The following is an 18,439-nucleotide window of genomic DNA, read 5'->3' as shown; positions in this document are numbered from 1 at the left end:
CTTTTCATTTTCACAGAATAAATGGAATAGCTGTGTGCAGTGTTCAGTGTGGAACCAGCCCCGTGTAACGGGTTAACGTTGTTGTGTCTCCTCAGGAGGAGTCAGTGGGCCGGAGCCAAAGCTTTAGCCAAACTGATTAAACCCCGAAAGGAGAGCAGCAGGGAGAGAGGGGCCGACCGAGACAAGGAGGGAGGCAAAGAGAGGGAGAGAGTGAAGACCGCCCCAGACATCCCGCTGCCCTCCCCACCTCCCTTCCTCCCCCCTGAAACTCCACCCCCTGTTCCCCAGCGCACAGCAAGTGACACTCAGGACAGCGGCCATGCCCACAGTAACCATAACAACCACACCAGCAGCCCCAGCCTGGGACCCCAGAGTCCAGCGCTCACGCCCATTGGCCGAGGTAAACACACTCACACACACCTGTCTTCATACACTATTCATTATATCTTTTTCAGCTCAGACCCATGACAAGTTCACCCTGTCAAAGATCACAATATTAATATTGACATCGGAGGAGCAATTCACGTCAATGATGTCATCTTTAAAAAACTTGAGTGGAAAACTTTTTGAAGTGTTTTCATTTGAAATGCACAATCAGCATATATCAAGAACATTTTGCTCATATTTTGGTTCCAAAACCTCAAAGCTGATGGAACATGGTGACTTCTGATCAGGCGCACCTCCCTATCTTCTCCTGTAGAGAGCGCTGTTGACCACCACGTTATATCACTGCCCCGTTTCTCACATCTATTAACATCCACTGTCCATCTGTTCTCTACGTGTTTCCATATTAACAAGACTGCGTATACAGTATCATTTTAATCGCACACAGAGGTATTATGGAACGTTCCAAACTATGTTTCTACTGGATTCTTTCCAAACTTTTTGGGAATTGGTAATGTATCATTATATTTTACACTTCCAGGTGCTTCATGAAACTTTAGAACTGTTATTATTTTTTATTAATAAACAAACAAACTTGTTCGATTCAGTCAATTGTAAACAAAAAGTGTCAGGACCTTTGTATCTTTGTAATACTCTATACTTTTTAGAGGGAAGTGCTATTCAAAGTAACTGTTGGTGCTAAGAAAGAAAAATAGATGACGGACTATCAAGCATTTGAGTTACTATTATTATCTGAATTTACCCTTATTAGAATGTGAAACATTCTAATAAGGGTAAATCACTTTTAAACTACCAAAAATTCAACAACATCTAACAACTATGAAATGATCAAAGCAGATGAAAATATTACAGATAAACGGTATTCTCTATACCCACATCTTTAGTCCCGCTGGTGACAAGGGGTCCCGAGTAGACTTTGCTTTGTATTTACACACACACCAAAAGGTAGGGGGCCACTTCACAGCTACGCATACTTTTCAACTTTCTGTCCTAATAATAGACGTGGGTTCTAATGCATGGTCCAAACTTTGTTTATGTTTCTATTTCCACGTTTTTTTTAGAGCTCTACTCTTAAGTGGAGTTCTACACATGGCTGAGCTCAATTCACTCTGTGGCTTTTTAAATTTAATTCCACCGGCAAGTGGATGTTGTCATATTAAATAAGTTGAAACATAAACAGTAAATCTTAACCTACATATGTCCTGTTTGTCTGCAGAAATGACTCCCCAACATATTCTTACAGCAAGCTTTTTTTTTGCATTCAGAGTGAATTAAGGTCATTCTTCTTGAGTCTAATGCATGGTTTTACTGTTTTCTTGTTTTATTCTCATGGATTTTCTTGCATGATTACTATTATTTAGCATTCTGTCAATAACTCTTAATCAACTGTTTCCTTTGAATTACTCACTGTCATTATTTCATAATTTTCTTTACGTTTCTCTCATCTCTCCCTCTTATCTCTCTCTCGACTCTCTCCATCTCAGCTCCCCCCACCCCAAAACGCTTCAGTTTCTTCCGCAGTAAAAGTCAAGAGAAACTCTTACCCTCCCCCCCATCCACCTCGTCCTCCTCCCGTTCCTCCCTCTCTCTCACCAGAAGACTGCGATTATGGTCTTCCACTGACATCACACCTGACGTCTTCACTAGCCAGCCAAACTCACCCAATGGAGTATTCTAATATCCCCCCTCCTCCCCCTTTTTAACCATACACATCATCATCATCATCATCATCAGCATCATCACTGCCATCTCCCTGTCAGACTCCTCAGCAACACTCATCACTGTGACTCTCAGTACTTCACACAATAATGCACATATCATACACACATGCACTTCATGAACACTAATGTAGTCACAATCCTCAAACCTACAGATAAACATTCAAAACACACACAAAAAGGTGCACGTTGCAGGTGTGAGCCAGCCGGCCTTACTAGTAAGTACTAAGCACACACGTGCAGCTGTTTTTATGTGTGCGTGAGAACGTGTGCGCTCCATGCTTCCCAGCACGCCAGGCACGCCCGCCCGTCCGCATAAGTCTGCATGTCCTTGAAGAGACGTTTCCTTTTTGATAAGTATCTCTGTGAATGATGTTTGTGCGTGTTAGTGTGCCTTCTGCTCACTTAATGGTTTTAATCTGGTGTCTTGGTGAAGATGGATTTCAGATCTCATCTCAGACTGGTCTGAGCTGTGAGCTTAAAGATAGATCTGTTGGCTTCACGAAGCTCCACAGCACCCATACTGCTGCAAACTCCGTCACCTAGCACCTCCTCCTCTTTCAACTTTTCCCTCTGCCTGTCTATTTGCTTTAACCCTTTGTCTGTCCATCCTCTTTCTGAAATGAGCTTTTTAAGCAGCAGAAGCCTATATGGGTTTTTAACACCAATCTTTTTATGCTAATATCAGAGTCTTTAAAGCAGCTAAAATAAGAATCAAGACACCATATCAGCTTAAAGTGAGACTATGTCTTTTTTAAATGACAAAATAATACTGTCTTCCTCTTAGGAATGGATAGTCAGATTCACAAGCAATTTAACACACACACACACACATTGTAGTTATAATCATTCATAAATATTCATATTGCTTTATAACATATTCATAACACATTATAAAGCATTTTATAAATACTGTATAAGTATAATAATTTGTAAAGTCATAAAAGTATCATACTATTCTTAATTACTGGTCAGTGTAAAATGTTTCATTCTATACAGTGCTGCTTTTAGCAGATTATATACCACATTCTAAGGATGTTTATGATGCAGTAGATGGGCATCATAGATGTATTACTTGGAATTTCAACGTACTATTATACTGTAATATCCACTCATGGACACAGTGACGGTTGTTCAGCAAAAGTCACATAGTTTCACTTTAAGTCTGATAAAGAGGAACTCATTCACAATAACTAAGACAGCATGGAATCCCTCACTTTGGCAAAAAATGCCATATTGATATTGTTACTGTTGAAAAGTGTCCAAAAGAACGATGAGAGCAAAATGCCAAAGAGTTAGTGTTGTATGTTACATCCAGTGATGTCAGTGTCCCTTGCGTTGGTTAGAAATATCCAGTTAAAAAGGCTAAATAGAGTGAGAACTCATTGAATAATAACAGAAATCGGAGTGCACATTGATGTCTTGCTTGGCTTTCTTGCTACTGTATGTGACGCACACCACACAGCTCATGGTCATATTATGGCGTGCAGGTCTAGAACGGTTCCTTACAACACTGCGATTTGGTCTGCAGGTTTGACTGACAGGGGCCGCGGTGTTTACCGCAGCAGTACTCCAGGAGGCAGCAGTGAGAGCGTCAATGGAGAGAACGGACACGGACAAGGTAACCAACATGTCGATGTTTAATGATGTAAGCCAGTGGCTATTTGGTCTTATCCTTCTTGCATGAAAACCTAAATTGAATCACTGAAAAGGAAGGGGAAGAGAATTAAGCAACATGTAATTTGTCCTAAAACCGCATCCTTTTACCAATACTTGTGGCTTTCAGAAATGCTTTGAAATTTCAGGTAAAAGGAGATATATGTATAGTATTATTGTTTATATTAATGCAGCATATAATAATGTATAATATTACAAAAGGTGATAGATAGCCTGCTTTTCAGAATAATATGAATGAATTATTCTACCATAATGCATTGGTTTGCCTCAGCAGACTAACCTCTCTGAGTTTCCTTCCCCCAGGTCAGACCCATAGAGCTCTGAGCTCTACTCCCAGCCATCAGTCACCCTCATTGAGCCTAACTAACAGCTCCAGACTGGGACAAGGCCTCGGCCGCAGGGCCAAAGGTAAGCCACACTATTAGTACCAATATTAATAACCCTTATGCAGGAGTTAGCAGGCGTGTGCATTTGTTTTGTAATGGTGCGTAATCATTTACAGGTCTATTCTTTGATGAAGACTCCCGCCACAACTCCTCTGACTCTATGTTTGGTCAACATGGCAACACGGGAGGTCGCCCAGGGTCGGCAGACTTCAGCCACAACACCTCCAGCTCCAACTCTCCTGTCAACGGCAGAGGTACACACACACACACACACACACACACACACACACACACACACACACACACACACACACACACACACACACACACACACACACACACACACATAGTGGGCGATTGTGGCTAAGTGGTAGATCGGGTCGTCCTGGGATGTCTCCCACATCACTTTTTGGTTTTAGGAAAACCAAACTATTTTATGTCACTCCAACCGAGGCAACGTTAACTATCTAACAGTAGCAAAAGGCGTCTCTTCCTGATAATGTGTTGTTGTTGAAATTACCCATTTGAATTTGATGTTTTTTATTCATGTGATCTTTTTTTGTTACCAGCTTTTTTATTCATTATACAAACTTAAGTACAAAAGAAGAGAGAGGAGCAATGAGCCACTCCATTGGCCCTCCGTTTCACAGATATTAAAGCTCATTTATTCACACGCATATTAATATAGCCATAGTCATAGTCATTGTACATTAGGCAAGACGTGTGAACCCTCAAACTCACACTTCCTCATATCAAAATAAACATACAGCTACAATCATATTTTACATTGAGGATATCACAAGATCAGTCATTTTAAGTTCCTTTTTAGCTTGTTTTCAGATGCATTGACAGTTCTAAGAACTGATAGAAAGATATCCATAGACTTATTGACTGATTATGTGAAGTCATCCATCTTGTAATAAACCCTTTCTACAATATATTAAGAGTAGAATCATTATTCAGTAATATAATGTGTAGGAGGCACTGTATCTGAACCCCATTGATATCAGATTCTGTGTCAATAACTTTCCTCCAAAACTGTTAAACTGAAGTAAACTCAAAAAACACCAAACGTCTTTAGGTTACATAGAAAACATATTGGGCTTTGATCATCTGCAGCCAACAGCATTACCTTGTTGATAGATAATATTTGTGTATCATTTTGTATTAGCCGGTGATCATTACTACCTGATGTAACAAATCCTGTTCCATATTCTCTTTCAATGGATAAGATATTTATAATTTGGATTCCATTCCATTCCATTCTGTAGTAATTCCAATGTATCAAAGTAATTTCCGTTGCATCTATATATATATATATATATATATATATATATATATATATATATATATATATATATATATATATATATATATATATATATATATATATATGCATGAGAACTAAGTTGGCCTTTCGGTGACGTAAAAACTAGAACTCTCATTGGAGCTAGTGTTTGGTTTGTCAATTCTGGGCTACTGTAGAAACATGACAATGCAACATGGTGGACTCTAAGAGGACCTGCTCCCTATGTAGATGTGAATGACTCATTCTAAGCTAATGAAAACACAACAATTATTAGTTTCAGGTGATTATAAAGTGATGAAAACATATATTATATTGCCATTTCTGCCCATAGTTCCTTCTAAATCTTACACAGTGGCCCTTTTACCATTGGATGTGTTAGTAGAGGATGGTTTCAGGGAACTCCATATGTATGTATGGAAGTGCCTAGTAGTAAATTAAAAAGAGAGTAGAGCCAGGTCATTTGTACGTATTTTTCAAGGCCGTATTTATATATGAAAGGTCATTCATCCCGCGGTAACACAATGGGTCCCAATATGTACAATTTATTTTGAAATATCTGTGTATTGTTATGCCAGTCTTCTTCCCATTTACACAATTCCACTGTATATGTTTCCACACCTTCACAGTGAACAATAGTTTGTTTTTCATTGTCATGAGCATATATAAAAAGAAAAGATAGAATAAGAACATAGAAGAGATAATAATAATAACAGCTAGCTCTGTTTGATACCAATTTTTATTTTTTATTTATTATTATCCTTTGGCAGTATCTACAAACCCTTTTAGATTGCACTCTGAGGACCACAATTGGACACCAGGCAGAATATTTGTAGGAATATTTAAAAAATTTCTATAATCTTATTTCTGATAAAATATAATATTAGATAGATAATAAAGTGAAATGATCTAGTCTATATATACATCTCATGCATGTTTTATATACATTATGCTGTCCTAAAAACCTCTTAAGCGGTACCCAGTTTCAGTCGGTAATAACTCGATATTTTTAACGTTCTTAGACTCATCAGATCGACAGGCTCGCTCAGCCAGCCTCTCTAGTGACGATGTCACGGGTCTGAGCCAATCACAACAGACTCTGTCACGTAGCTCCACCCTTCCATACGACCACGCACCCCAGAAGGCCCAACCGCAGCGCGGAGGCGGGGTTAGGACTAAGACCCGCCCGTCGTCTCCTGGAAACGAGATGGTGACGCTGGAAGAGTTTCTACAAGAGAGCAACAAACAGTCACCTCTTATGGTAAGACATATATGAATACATAGTGAAAAGGGACTTTACTACTATGATAATATATAGGAACACCCATGAAGAAATATAGTAAGCTCTACAATACATCAGTCACATTGAACTATGTTCATGTTGTGAAATAAAAATGCACATAGACTCAGTATCCACTTTATAATGGACAACTCCCTGTCTACACATCCCTTGAGACAACGAGTAACTCAGCAAAAGGGGTTAAAGACAACTTCCTCACAGTGAGTAACAAACACTCACCAGTGTAACGAGACAAATCCACCCCATGGGTCGGTGATTTTCTGCAGAGGTGTATCTGTAAAGGTCATGTCAGGGAATATACTACACCATCAGGGGGGATAGTGAGAAATAACAAATGAGTCACCTTAAAAGAAAAACAGAATGTTTTCCATTCTGTGAATCACAAATCCATTGTGTTTAATGTTTGCTTTTAGTTTAGTGACGAGTCATCCACCAAAAATAATACATTAACAATCTGGGAGGACTTCAAGTTTTAGGTCACGGAATCATCCTGGATCAGCCTTAAACTCATGAACACCTTAAATCAGCTCTTAGACTATGTACCGTATGTATTATTATCATTATGCTTTATCTCAAGTTCCCTTGCTGAAGATATTGGCTGATGCAGACAATGTTCAGATTAATCTTAAAGCGGATTGAATGCCGAAACGTCAGAAATGTTAGGATAGAAACAAGCTTTTGATGACTTCTCATCAGAGCCTTGAGCCCCTGAAGTCTGCTGGCGCTCTGAGCTACAGCAGAACATCCATCAAAAGAACGACTAACTGAACAGCCAGGACAACAAAATAAGGCAATGTTCCTTGAATAACCTCCTGGCACCTTTTGTTTGTGGTGTCAACAAAACCAATAGCAATAGTGAGAATTTAGATGACTGTATGGTGCAAATCATGCAGTAAATCTAAGGACAGACAGGGTTATTTGGTCAGTTCTTATATTAGGTTAAGGAAAAGAGCCAGTGGAGCATTTTCTTGGATCCAGATATTGCTGTACTGATTATTTCTGCAGGTTTCGCTGCGGGGACCTTTCAAGGACAGACTATATGACTATTGTGAATATGAATAATAAAAGAGGCGGTACCGTTTTTATATTTATTCACAGCTGAACAGACTGCTTGAGACAAACTAAATGATCCAATTAAAAATCATGAGCTATTTATCAACTCCACAAACAATCCTTGAATACATTTATTTAAATGTGTGTTGATATTTACGTTTCAGTGTCTTTTTCATTTCTATTGTTCATTTTCACTCTTAGTATTCTGAGAAAGCGGAGGTTTGACTGAGTCAGGATAAATGTATCTGAAGGAGGGGGGACCTGTCCCCTGTATGGTTATTTCACATTTGAAAAAAGACACACATTCTTTCCAGATGACATCCAACGTTGAGGAAACTGACTTTGAACTCCCTGAGAACCCAAGTTCCATCACACACCTCACAGGAGGAAAGAAACCATGACAGAGTGTATCTTATCTTGTCATAGAGCTACGTATTTGAGGTTATCAGTGCTTTTGATCAGTTAATAAACACAGTTTAATCTGCATCACCGTAGAGCAAATAAGACAGTTGGCCAAAGATGTGACATTTCTGACTGAGCAGCAGATGCTTATGTATTAGTCATTATCCACATTTCTAAAGTATTACTTAACACCTCTAATCTAACAGCAGTGTGTTGTTTCATTCCAGCCTGTCACCTACGTACGGAATGTACGGATTGTTAAATCAGTGGAAGTCAGTGAACATCTCATCAGTCTGCTGTTGCTCACTAAAATAACTGCAACACCCATAATAATTCTTATTGATGATCCCACAGAGAGAGAGAGAGAGAGAGAGACACAACACATGTTCCTTATGACTAAGAAATATGAAATCCAGGGTCATTTTGATTATGGTACCAAGTTTCAATCATGTTATAAATTAATATGATAAACAGTGATTCCCACCCTTTCACAGGTTTCAAAGAGCTAGCTAGCAACAATGGTCAAATCATATTCATATTTAACACAGCAAAGATATGTATAATGCTGTATTAATACTGTGGGACTCCTCTTGTCGACAGATATTGTGGGATGGCCCTCTGTGGATTTAGCTTTAAGGCCTTAATTATTTAGTTTATGAAGAGAGCTGAAGGCTCTATTGTCCACATGCTTCATATTTTAATCTTAACTTTCCTTTAATCAAAGTCCCACAAACCAATTTACATACAGAAAACTAAGGGCCAGGTTCTTCAGAAGCTTGAGTTTGGCGATTATGCCGTCGCCATCTTGAAATACGGAGTGACGTATGATGCGGATACAGTTTTTGTATTAGCACAATTGAAAAATATAAAAACACAACATAGATAGATTAAATGACAGTGCAGGAAGAGGCAGAAAGCCCACTGGGCTTATTTGAAGCCTCCATCTATATAATATACAATTTTCACAATACTATAACGAATACAAAAAGAATATACATATGGTAAGAAATACTGTTGAAAAAGCATTTTTACAAGATATGATTTATAATAACAATACATTATAAATACTCTGCTTTATGGTCTATGTGACTCTAAATGGACCATCACTTACTAAATGAACATCATGCTGTATTGCAGAAGACTTGAAACTAGAGATTGAGACCATAAGCTCATGTTTACAATGTTTACTGAGGGAATAACCTGGTTTAAACGGGGCCAAACAGTCGTTTTTGAACCCTTACAAGTTGATTAGGTCAGGGTTTAAGGTTTAGTTTAGTTTGTTTGACAAAATTCCAATACAGTTGTTAGAATACAAGTGTAAAGGACATTTTCCTCGTGGTCCCTGAAGTTCCATCAGTCTCTCCCTGCTAAGGTGGAGACAGCCGTCCAACAGTCAGTAGCAGCAGTCACAGTCAATGGAACAATGGCAAACATTATTAATGTGTCACACAGCAGCAGATGACGTATGTCAGTAATCAATCAGTATATGCTGATGGGGAGTGTTGAGTGACATGCCGTTCATGTGTCACATGCCATATTGTTAGATCTCAGAGTCACTTGGAAAACAATATTTACCTTATTTATTCTTTCTAATTGTATGTATTTCCTTTGCCTAGGTGTCAACAGGAAGCAGAGAGGACTTGATGACGGACTATTTCACCAGAAGTCCCGCCCCCTCGGCTCCAGGTGGCAGAGACCAGTCGACTCCCACCAGCTATGTCACGCCCACTGTGCAGTTGTCCAACCAGAGGCCAGGCCAGAGCGTCAAACCCTCGCCCCGCCAGCCTGTCGGCCAATCCCCGGCCTCAGGCCAACCCTCCGCCCAGAGAAGCGTCAAATCACTGAGCAGAGCTTTCAGCCTGGCCTCAGCTGATTTGCTGCGCTCCAACGGACCAGACAGTTTCCGTGGAAATGAAGGCCAATCGGACGTGGTCCTTCGGGGAGGGGCTAGTGGGAGGGAACGGCCGCTCTCTGCTCGTCTGGCTGGCCCGACCAATCAGCACGGAGACGGCAGCTTCCTGAATCCACCTATTCACCATTCGACCTCTCTAAACCTGCAAACGGAGAGACTAGCGGAGAGAGAAAGAGAGAAAGGGAGGACCCCCGTCTCTCGGAACGGCCCTACCTCGTCCTCCTCCTACCACCACCGCGGAGAGGTCGCCATGGTAACTCCCGTCAGGGCTGTGCCTGCCACAATGCCAGACGAGGCCTCAGAGCACGGGGAGGTGGGAGGGGAGGGGCAGTCGGGTGACTCGTCCCACTTAAAGAAAGAAAGTGAGAGAGAGGGGTGTGACTCCGGGGAACGCCCGAAGAGCACGCCTGCTTCTCCTGACCCCAACAACGACCCTCAGACTGTGTGGTACGAGTACGGCTGTGTCTAAACCCTGACACTAATCGACGTCCATGGGAGTGGCTGTGTCTAAAGACAGAAACCAAATCCTCAAACGACAGTGTGCTGGGGCTGAATCCAAACCCTCAGTCACAAGCATCAGTCTCTGGACTGTGCTTTTTGTATTGTGGATCAATGTTATTATGAGCTTTGCTCAAATACAACATCAACTGGGGATAAATGTAAATCCTGGAGAGCAAAGCCAATTTTAAACACATCCATCCATTAAGGAGATGAGACTTCTGTTTGTATTTTCTGGAACAACAAGACCTGATTCTGTGTACCAGCTGCTGATGCACCAAAACAATACTGTCATTTTTCATCACAAGCTGGATCTCTCATAGGTGGATGCAATGTAGATATGAGCTCAATCACTGACGATCTTTCTAAGGATTTAGACATGAACACCGCAACACTATAAATGATCTCTGAGAATGCTGGAATTTAATTGTTTCTGCCTTTTTATTATCGTCCTCTTTTCTGGAGCCCAAAGGTTGTTTTTTTTATTTTTCACATCCAGAAATGGAGATGGGAACTGCGAATCCTCTTTAAGAACACTTTAAGCCTGCAGGAACAGAGACAAATCCTACACGCAGAGCTGACGACCAGAATACAGAAGACTGACTTGATCTATGAGCTGGAACTCTTTTCACCGCTGACCGACGCACTGTCTGGCCCTGCTAATGTTTACCTGGGGGCCGCCGGTGCTGCAGAACTGCACGGCGGGAATTCAATAAAGGCAAAAAGACGCACCAGAGCGACTGAATGTAACACATTACTCCTCCTATTTCTGTCCTCCTCTCCTCTGTTATCTAGAACAAACACTGGAGAAGACGAGCGAGAGAAGGGATGGACTCTGAGGGATTCAGGCAGAGAGAGTCGAGGCAAGCGAAGCAGAAAGGCGTGTAGAGATAGAGAGCGGGAACAAATGGAGGGACACTGGGAAGAGGAGCGGTGGACAGATATAGAGATGGAGCGGAGCAACAGGAGGACGGAGAGATAAACGGGACAGAGGTGGAGGCGCTCCTCCCAGTTAAATTACAGTCTTTCTCCCTCCATCTTTAGATTCTGTCCCAGCATGCAACACTCTTAACACTTTACTGGAAACGTTGCACAGCCCGGGCCAACACCAGCTTCACAAACACATGCACACACGCACATATATAATGATATATACAGACACGGAGGAATTGTCCTTGAGGAGCCCCGTTGTGGCTTCGCTAACCAGTGAACACGCACACACACACGCACACACACACACACACACACACACACACACACACACACACACACACACACACACCACAACACAACACTGGGTAAACCACTGTGTTTTGGTAGGGTGCTCTGCTGCACGCTATGTTAGCCAGACAGTTGTGAGCACTGCACAGCAGAGAGAGAGAGAGAGAGAGAGAGATTCAGACCCACTGTGGTCTGGAGAGTTGGAGTTTTCTTTTGATGAATTAGGGAAAAAAAGAGTTTTTATAATAACTGAGTGCAGTGTTAGCTCGACTGCTCTGTTGGTAAACAGATGATTGTGTTCTCGTCACATGATGGGTCAAAGTGTCTCTGGTGAATCTGACTTTGGTGCTCCGTGATCACATTTGACACTGGCTCTGTTCTGGTGGCTTTCAGCAGCTCAAGCTCCTCTCTTTACTGGCTCTGACATAGTGAGACTTTCACTGATCTGTTTGCAGTCACCATTAGGATAACAGTAGCAGCAGGTTTACTACGCACAGGGAGGTTTTCACCTTCTTAAGAGCACTCTAGAATGATAGAACATGTTTAGTCTTTCACTCTGTCACACCTAACTTTGGTATTCTTCAGCCTGGACCCTATTCTCCCATGTTTCTGTTTCTATGAGTGTAAACTCCCAGGAGAAGTCTTGTTCTGGAACCCGGGAGGTGATGTGTCAGCGGAAGACAACAAGCTTGTGCCAGGCCAAGAGAGTTTGAGGTGTTGTGGTACAGAAAGAGAAGCTTGGTGCTATCGTAAATATTTTTAACCTCATGGCTGAATATTGACACAAGTTTGACATCGTGAATGAGGTCTTTGGATTCAATGGCTTTCTGTATTTATTTCAGTCAGAGTTAGAGGATGGAGAGATGTATAGAGATAGATAGGTAGGTAGGTAGGTAGGTAGATCGATCAGGGTGAATTAGCTGTGAAGCACTGGAGGCCTCCTGTGTCCACAGAAGAAGGATGTTTTTCTCTCTCTCTAGGGTTCTTACCTACTTATAGAAACAATTCAAACCTTTTACAGGATGTGGCGTTACACCGCAGTCGCCCTCGCCGCTCGTTAAGCAGCTGTCGGTTAGAGACCTCTCGATCAATTTCAAAAAAGTGTTTTTCCTGTTATTCACTCAGACAAAACAACATGGGAAGATAGGGTCCAGTTTGAAGAAAACAAAAGTTACCCATAACTGAAATGTAAAAATGTCTTAATCACATAGTTAAAAAAAGTTCAGCCCGGACTGTAAATCATGCAGCATGTCACACTATAAGAGTTTAGTATGGAGTTTCTGATGTGCACAACAATTCAACATTCTACTGGAGACACGCAAATGATTTGGTATCTGTGATGTCATCAGTGGTAGAGAGATGACTGTTGAGGTTAAATTACAAATACTTGGTGGTTTCTTTAAGCCCAGTAAACAGAGAGAGGAGGAAGATGAAGAGGTGGGGGAAAAATGAAAGTATGCCTCGGAGACAGATGATGGTGTCAATGGATGAAAATGAACCTTATGCTAGTTGTTCTGATCGACTGACCTTTTGTCTGTACTGCTGTTTGTAAATACAAAGATGTCACTCCTGCATTAGTAATGACTGACTGCAAAGACTTTCCTAAGAGCACTAGAATGATGAAGAGGAGGAGGAGGAGGATGTAACACTGGAGAAAGTGAATATTTGACTGGAATCCATCACTAACTTATCCGCTCACCTGTTGAACAAAAAGCACATGTCAATATGCAACGAGCTAAATTATTTTACCTGTAACATTTGTACATGACATTAGATTTTTTTATAAACGGGGCACATATTCCGAGACGTTTTGGATACTTTTTTTGTAAAATCCTCTGGAACTTCACCTTGAAAATGTTTGTTGATACCAAAAAATTACTATTTCAGAACAATTCCTGTACACTGGTAAAAATCATGCGGTTTCAAGAGTTGTAGATTATTTTTTAAATTGTTCAAATTCTACTAGTGAGATGATTTGATACCCTGAAGGGTGATGCTGTCGGTAGGGCTGCCATCTTTTTACCTCCTTTTTTACGTCTGCACTCAAAGTGGCAATCTTGGAGATTTTCATTGAAATAGTTTGTGTCTTTCACCAAAGGAGGTAACTCAATGGTGACTGAGCCTATTGCCCACTGATGCAAGTATTGCAATATTAATTCATATTCACAGTATTACCAACTTTGTCTGTGGCGACATTCCTAAAAAAAAAATGCTGAATAATCGTTCTTCTACATTGTATACACAGAAAAACATGGAACTATGCACCCAAGACTCCAGACTGCTAAACTCTAAACACAATTCCTTTTTTTTTTTCAATCCAATAGAAATTCTAATTAAAAAATCTGATATCTTTATGATTGCCACTTTAGAGCAAATCTGCATTATTAGTTGTCAAATATCCCTTCAGGCCATTTCTATATATATATATATATATGTGTGTGTGTGTGTGTGTGTGTGTGTGTGTGTGTGTGTGTGTGTGTGTGTGTGTGTGTGTGTGTGTGTGTGTGTGTGTGTGTGTGTGTGTGTGTGTGTGTGTGTGTGTGTGTGGGTGGGGGTGGGGGTGGGGGGTTGATTGTTCCTATTGGTCCGCTTTACCTGCTCAATGTCGGGAGCAAAAGGACCAATAATCATCATCATCATCATCATCATCGGACCAAACGGGCTGATGTCCTTTTAAAAGCGGTGTGTCCTCCGTGTGCGGGTCTCCCTACCAGAGGAGGACAAAGGGACAAAAGGACACCAGAGCAGGACGACGCTGCGTCAGAGAAGTGAAAGCAGAAGGTGAACGGAGCAGACGTCACTGACATTTCCTGCTGTAACTGGAACAACTGCTACTTCAGTTGACTTTATGACTGTAGCCGACTGCTATGCTGTGATGTGACTACTGTTTGATGAAAGGCTACTAGTGTAGAAAATTGAGGTTGAAGCTTTTTGAAAATAAAGATTTACAAACTTGAACTTATGCTTTATACTTTATTGTCTCAGCGGGTGCTTTAGCAGAGACACTAGAGTCTTTATTTAAGGACAGTTGGGCTTCATAGGAGACACTGACAACGTATTGTCAGTTATTATTGCCTCTTGTTGTGCACGGAATATAAAAAAAAACATATATATATATATATACTTTATATATATATATATCGTGTTGCATTGTATTTGAATGGCATCAGCTTGACAGGAAGTAGAGATGGACCCAAGCTTTTGCCTATTCATTTCTGTTCAAACGGTCCATAGGTCTTTTTCAAAGTGTCGATGTATTATTAATGATGATGTCTCCTGTAAACCTCAACAGAATGACACGTGCAGTACCAGGACCCTGAGACTGAAGCCGCTCATGTCATTCTGATTACTTTCACCTGTACGTTTGGGCTCATGATCTTCTGATGTCTTCTTATGATATTTCAGATATATTGAGATATATGTGTATTTTGGTGGATATATAAAAAATAAAAAAATGCACCAGATTACTCAACCAGAATAAATGTTTTTTTTTTGGCTGCATGTTTTTAGATATCTATTTACATTTTGTTGTGATTTTATTATTTCAGATGATGTGTACTCTGACTGTACCTGTTAGTATCAGTTGAGGGTTTATTGTTATGAAGTTCTGCCAGACTGAAGTGATGAAACAAGTCACTCACATCCATCATCCATCATCCGACCCTCATGCGTCTAGAATGACCTTTTCCATCACACATATAAGCTGCATAACCTCATGCTTTGCCCTTCATCTTGACATATTCGGCATGTGCGTTGTGTGTGTGTGTGTGTGTGTGTGTGTGTGTGCTTCAGGAAGAAGGACCATGCGCGTTTGTGTGCGTGAACGAGAGAGAGCTGGCGGTCATTGTGATGCGGAGCTGCGGAGCTGCGGAGCGGAGAGACCCGGTGAGAAACACGCGTCTTTATTTCACTGAGGTGAATATTTCTGTAGAGATGAAGTGTATTGTTGTGCCTGCGTTGAGTCTGTTTTATTAGTCCTGTCTGTCAGCGGTAGTCATTGATGTCCGGTATTTATAGATGAAGTGACATATCAGCGGACTCCTGTTGAATATGGATTATTATGGATCTGTTGGAGGGAAGAGTGAAGTGAGTTTAGAATGCCTCCACGTGCTCTCCAGTCGGGAGTTATTAATCATTGATCAGTTTGCAGGCTGTTTGTGCAGTCAGTAACACAGAGACCTGCTCCATCACTAGCTGGACTTTATTTACTGCATGCAGAGCTTTGTGTAATATTCATAATGTATAATTACCATGTGTGGAATCAGTGACTGGTTCTGAAGGCATGGGATCCATCACGTGGGCAACTTTATCTGTAAACTGTACAGATACTATCACAATATGAGAGGAAGTTCAGGTACAATACAGGTTCTTACAGGAATATAATGAGTAATTATGAAAATGATATTAGAGATACGAAGACAATAAGTTACCTTGTTGTAGTCTTGTTGTGTTGGTTTGGTGTTCAGTGTGTAGATGTCATAATGAGGAACATATGCTTCACTCACAGGCTGGTTTACTGACTGATGTATGGCTGGTTGGAGGATTCTCATAGGACAAGAGCAGTAACTGAGTGACTGATTACGTAAACGAGAGAATGATTAAACCGTATTTAAAAAACAAACCTATCTTGTAGCCCTCAGTAGGTGTCCAGCCGTGCAGTTTGATGGGCTGTAGTCTTGAGATCTTCACTGCAGCCCAAACAGTGGAGGTGAATGGAATTTCACTTCAAATCATTGAATCAAATCAAAGGGACAGAAGCTCTGTTGGACATATGATCTGGTGTCTCTATGTTGACAGCTGCAGTATCAATGCTTTCTATATTTTATCATAGGACAATGTGTAATGTGAAAGGGGTGGTCTGTAGGGACGAAGGTAACACATCATGTTCATAATGTTCTGTATATGATTGGACTTCTTTTTCAAAATGCATTCCATGATCCATGAGAGGTGCTTGAAAGCTCCGGAAAAAACTTATAACCTTGGGTTAATATTTTTCTTTGTCTAGCTGTGTATTTACACCGAGTGCATTATTCAAAACATAAGTATATTTTTATGGCTACACTATTCAACCAAATGGAAATGTTCCGAATAACTCACATCTTATATACACATTTACTAAAAATTCAGCCTGACTTAATTTGCTATCTCTGGAGATTTTGAGAAGTCACTAGAATTTAAATGGAAGTTCTATTCAATTCAATTCAATTCAGTTTATTTTGTAGAGCCCAGAATCACAAATTTGCCTCAGAGGGCTTTACAATCTGTACACATGCGACATCCTCTGTCCTTCCCTCACATCGGCACAGGAAAAACTCCCCTAAAAAAAACCCCTTTAACAGGGAGAAAAAAGGAAGAAACCTATGGGAGAACGACAGAGGAGGGATCCTTCTCCCAGGATGGACAGAATGCAATAGATGTCATGTGTACAGAATGAACAGCATAACAGAGATACAACACATTCAATGTATATGACATGAATTATTCATATAATAAGACTACTTATAATAACAGCAGCAATTATTATAGTAGAATTATATTATGAAAATAGGGATAGTAATGTGATTAATAATAATAATCGAAGTAGCAGTGGGTGTCAGTCGGCTCACAGCCGGCAGGCACGACTACGGTCCAGGTACCACAACGGTTCATGGAAACCTGCAGAGCGAGAAAGCAAAAAGGGCTTCAGGGTGGAAGTAAAGCTAAAATGCTTAATGGTACAGGTAATAGTAATAGTAATGTGACTAGTAATAATAATGGTGGTAGCAGTCGGTGTCAGCAGGGCCGTAGCAGGATGCACGACCACGGTCCAGGTACAGCCACGATTTATAGAAGCCTGCGAAGCGAGAAAGCACAAAGACTCCAGGGTAGAAGCAAGTCAATAAGCGTAATAGTACAGGCAATAATAATAGTAATGTGACTAATAATGATAGTGGTAGTAGTAGTGGGTGTCAGCAGGGCCTCAGCAGGTGGCACGATGACAGTCAAAATATAACCCCGATTCCTGGGAACCTGCCATGCGAGAAAGCACAAGAACTCCGGGGAAGAAGCAAAATCAGTAATGTGCATAAATAGGAGATTAATACATAAAGAGGGAGTGAGAGAAGAGGAGAGAGGAGCTCAGCGTATCCTAGGTAGTCCCCCGGCTGTCTAGGCATATAGCAGCATATCTAGGGGCTGGACCAAGGCGAACCTGCTATAAGGCGAGCCCTAACTATAAGCGCTATCAAAAAGGAAGGTCTTAAACCTGCTCTTAAAAGAGTTCTGTGGGTTTAAACAAATTGGAAGTGGTAAAATTACATTTATTGATAAGCTGATTTTAGTATTTGCTTGCAGGTTGTTCTGCAGTCCATATGACGCAAGGACATGATAATGTTGGCCAACAGTCAATTCAGTCTTTCTACTTCCTGATTAATATGGGATTCACTCTCATTTTCCTGTAACAAAACCTTGACTCCCTGCCCACAAAAACAGAGGCTCAGCCCAGCAGCTCTGCTAATTCATCTTCTGACTTCTCATCCGTCAAATATGGACACATTCTTGTCAGGCTGTTTTGCACCGATT

At 40.9% G+C, this 18,439-nt stretch overlaps 1 protein-coding gene across 3 annotated transcripts in view; it reads left to right on the top strand.

Moving 5' to 3' along the window:
* ccdc88c (coiled-coil domain containing 88C) overlaps positions 1 to 14,418 on the top strand; it is a 48,416-nt gene extending 33,998 nt beyond the window's left edge. For 2 of the 3 annotated variants that reach the window (XM_054613430.1, XM_054613429.1), the window contains 6 exons: positions 96 to 400; positions 3,655 to 3,744; positions 4,104 to 4,208; positions 4,303 to 4,440; positions 6,515 to 6,753; positions 9,864 to 14,418. In XM_054613430.1, the coding sequence (XP_054469405.1) occupies positions 96 to 400; positions 3,655 to 3,744; positions 4,104 to 4,208; positions 4,303 to 4,440; positions 6,515 to 6,753; positions 9,864 to 10,628 (1,642 nt within the window). In that variant the 3' untranslated portion in view covers positions 10,629 to 14,418. Of the gene's footprint in view, positions 1 to 95; positions 401 to 1,889; positions 2,304 to 3,654; positions 3,745 to 4,103; positions 4,209 to 4,302; positions 4,441 to 6,514; positions 6,754 to 9,863 lie in introns of those variants that run through there. The other variant, XM_054613432.1, reaches the window with a different exon arrangement.
* The last annotated feature ends 4,021 nt before the right edge of the window (positions 14,419 to 18,439 follow it).

This window comes from Anoplopoma fimbria, chromosome 15 (genome assembly GCF_027596085.1).
Source record: "Anoplopoma fimbria isolate UVic2021 breed Golden Eagle Sablefish chromosome 15, Afim_UVic_2022, whole genome shotgun sequence".
Classification (NCBI taxonomy): Eukaryota; Metazoa; Chordata; class Actinopteri; order Perciformes; family Anoplopomatidae; genus Anoplopoma; species Anoplopoma fimbria.
The sequence above is the reverse complement of the archived record's forward strand: the minus strand, read 5'-3'. Positions and strand labels throughout refer to the sequence as shown.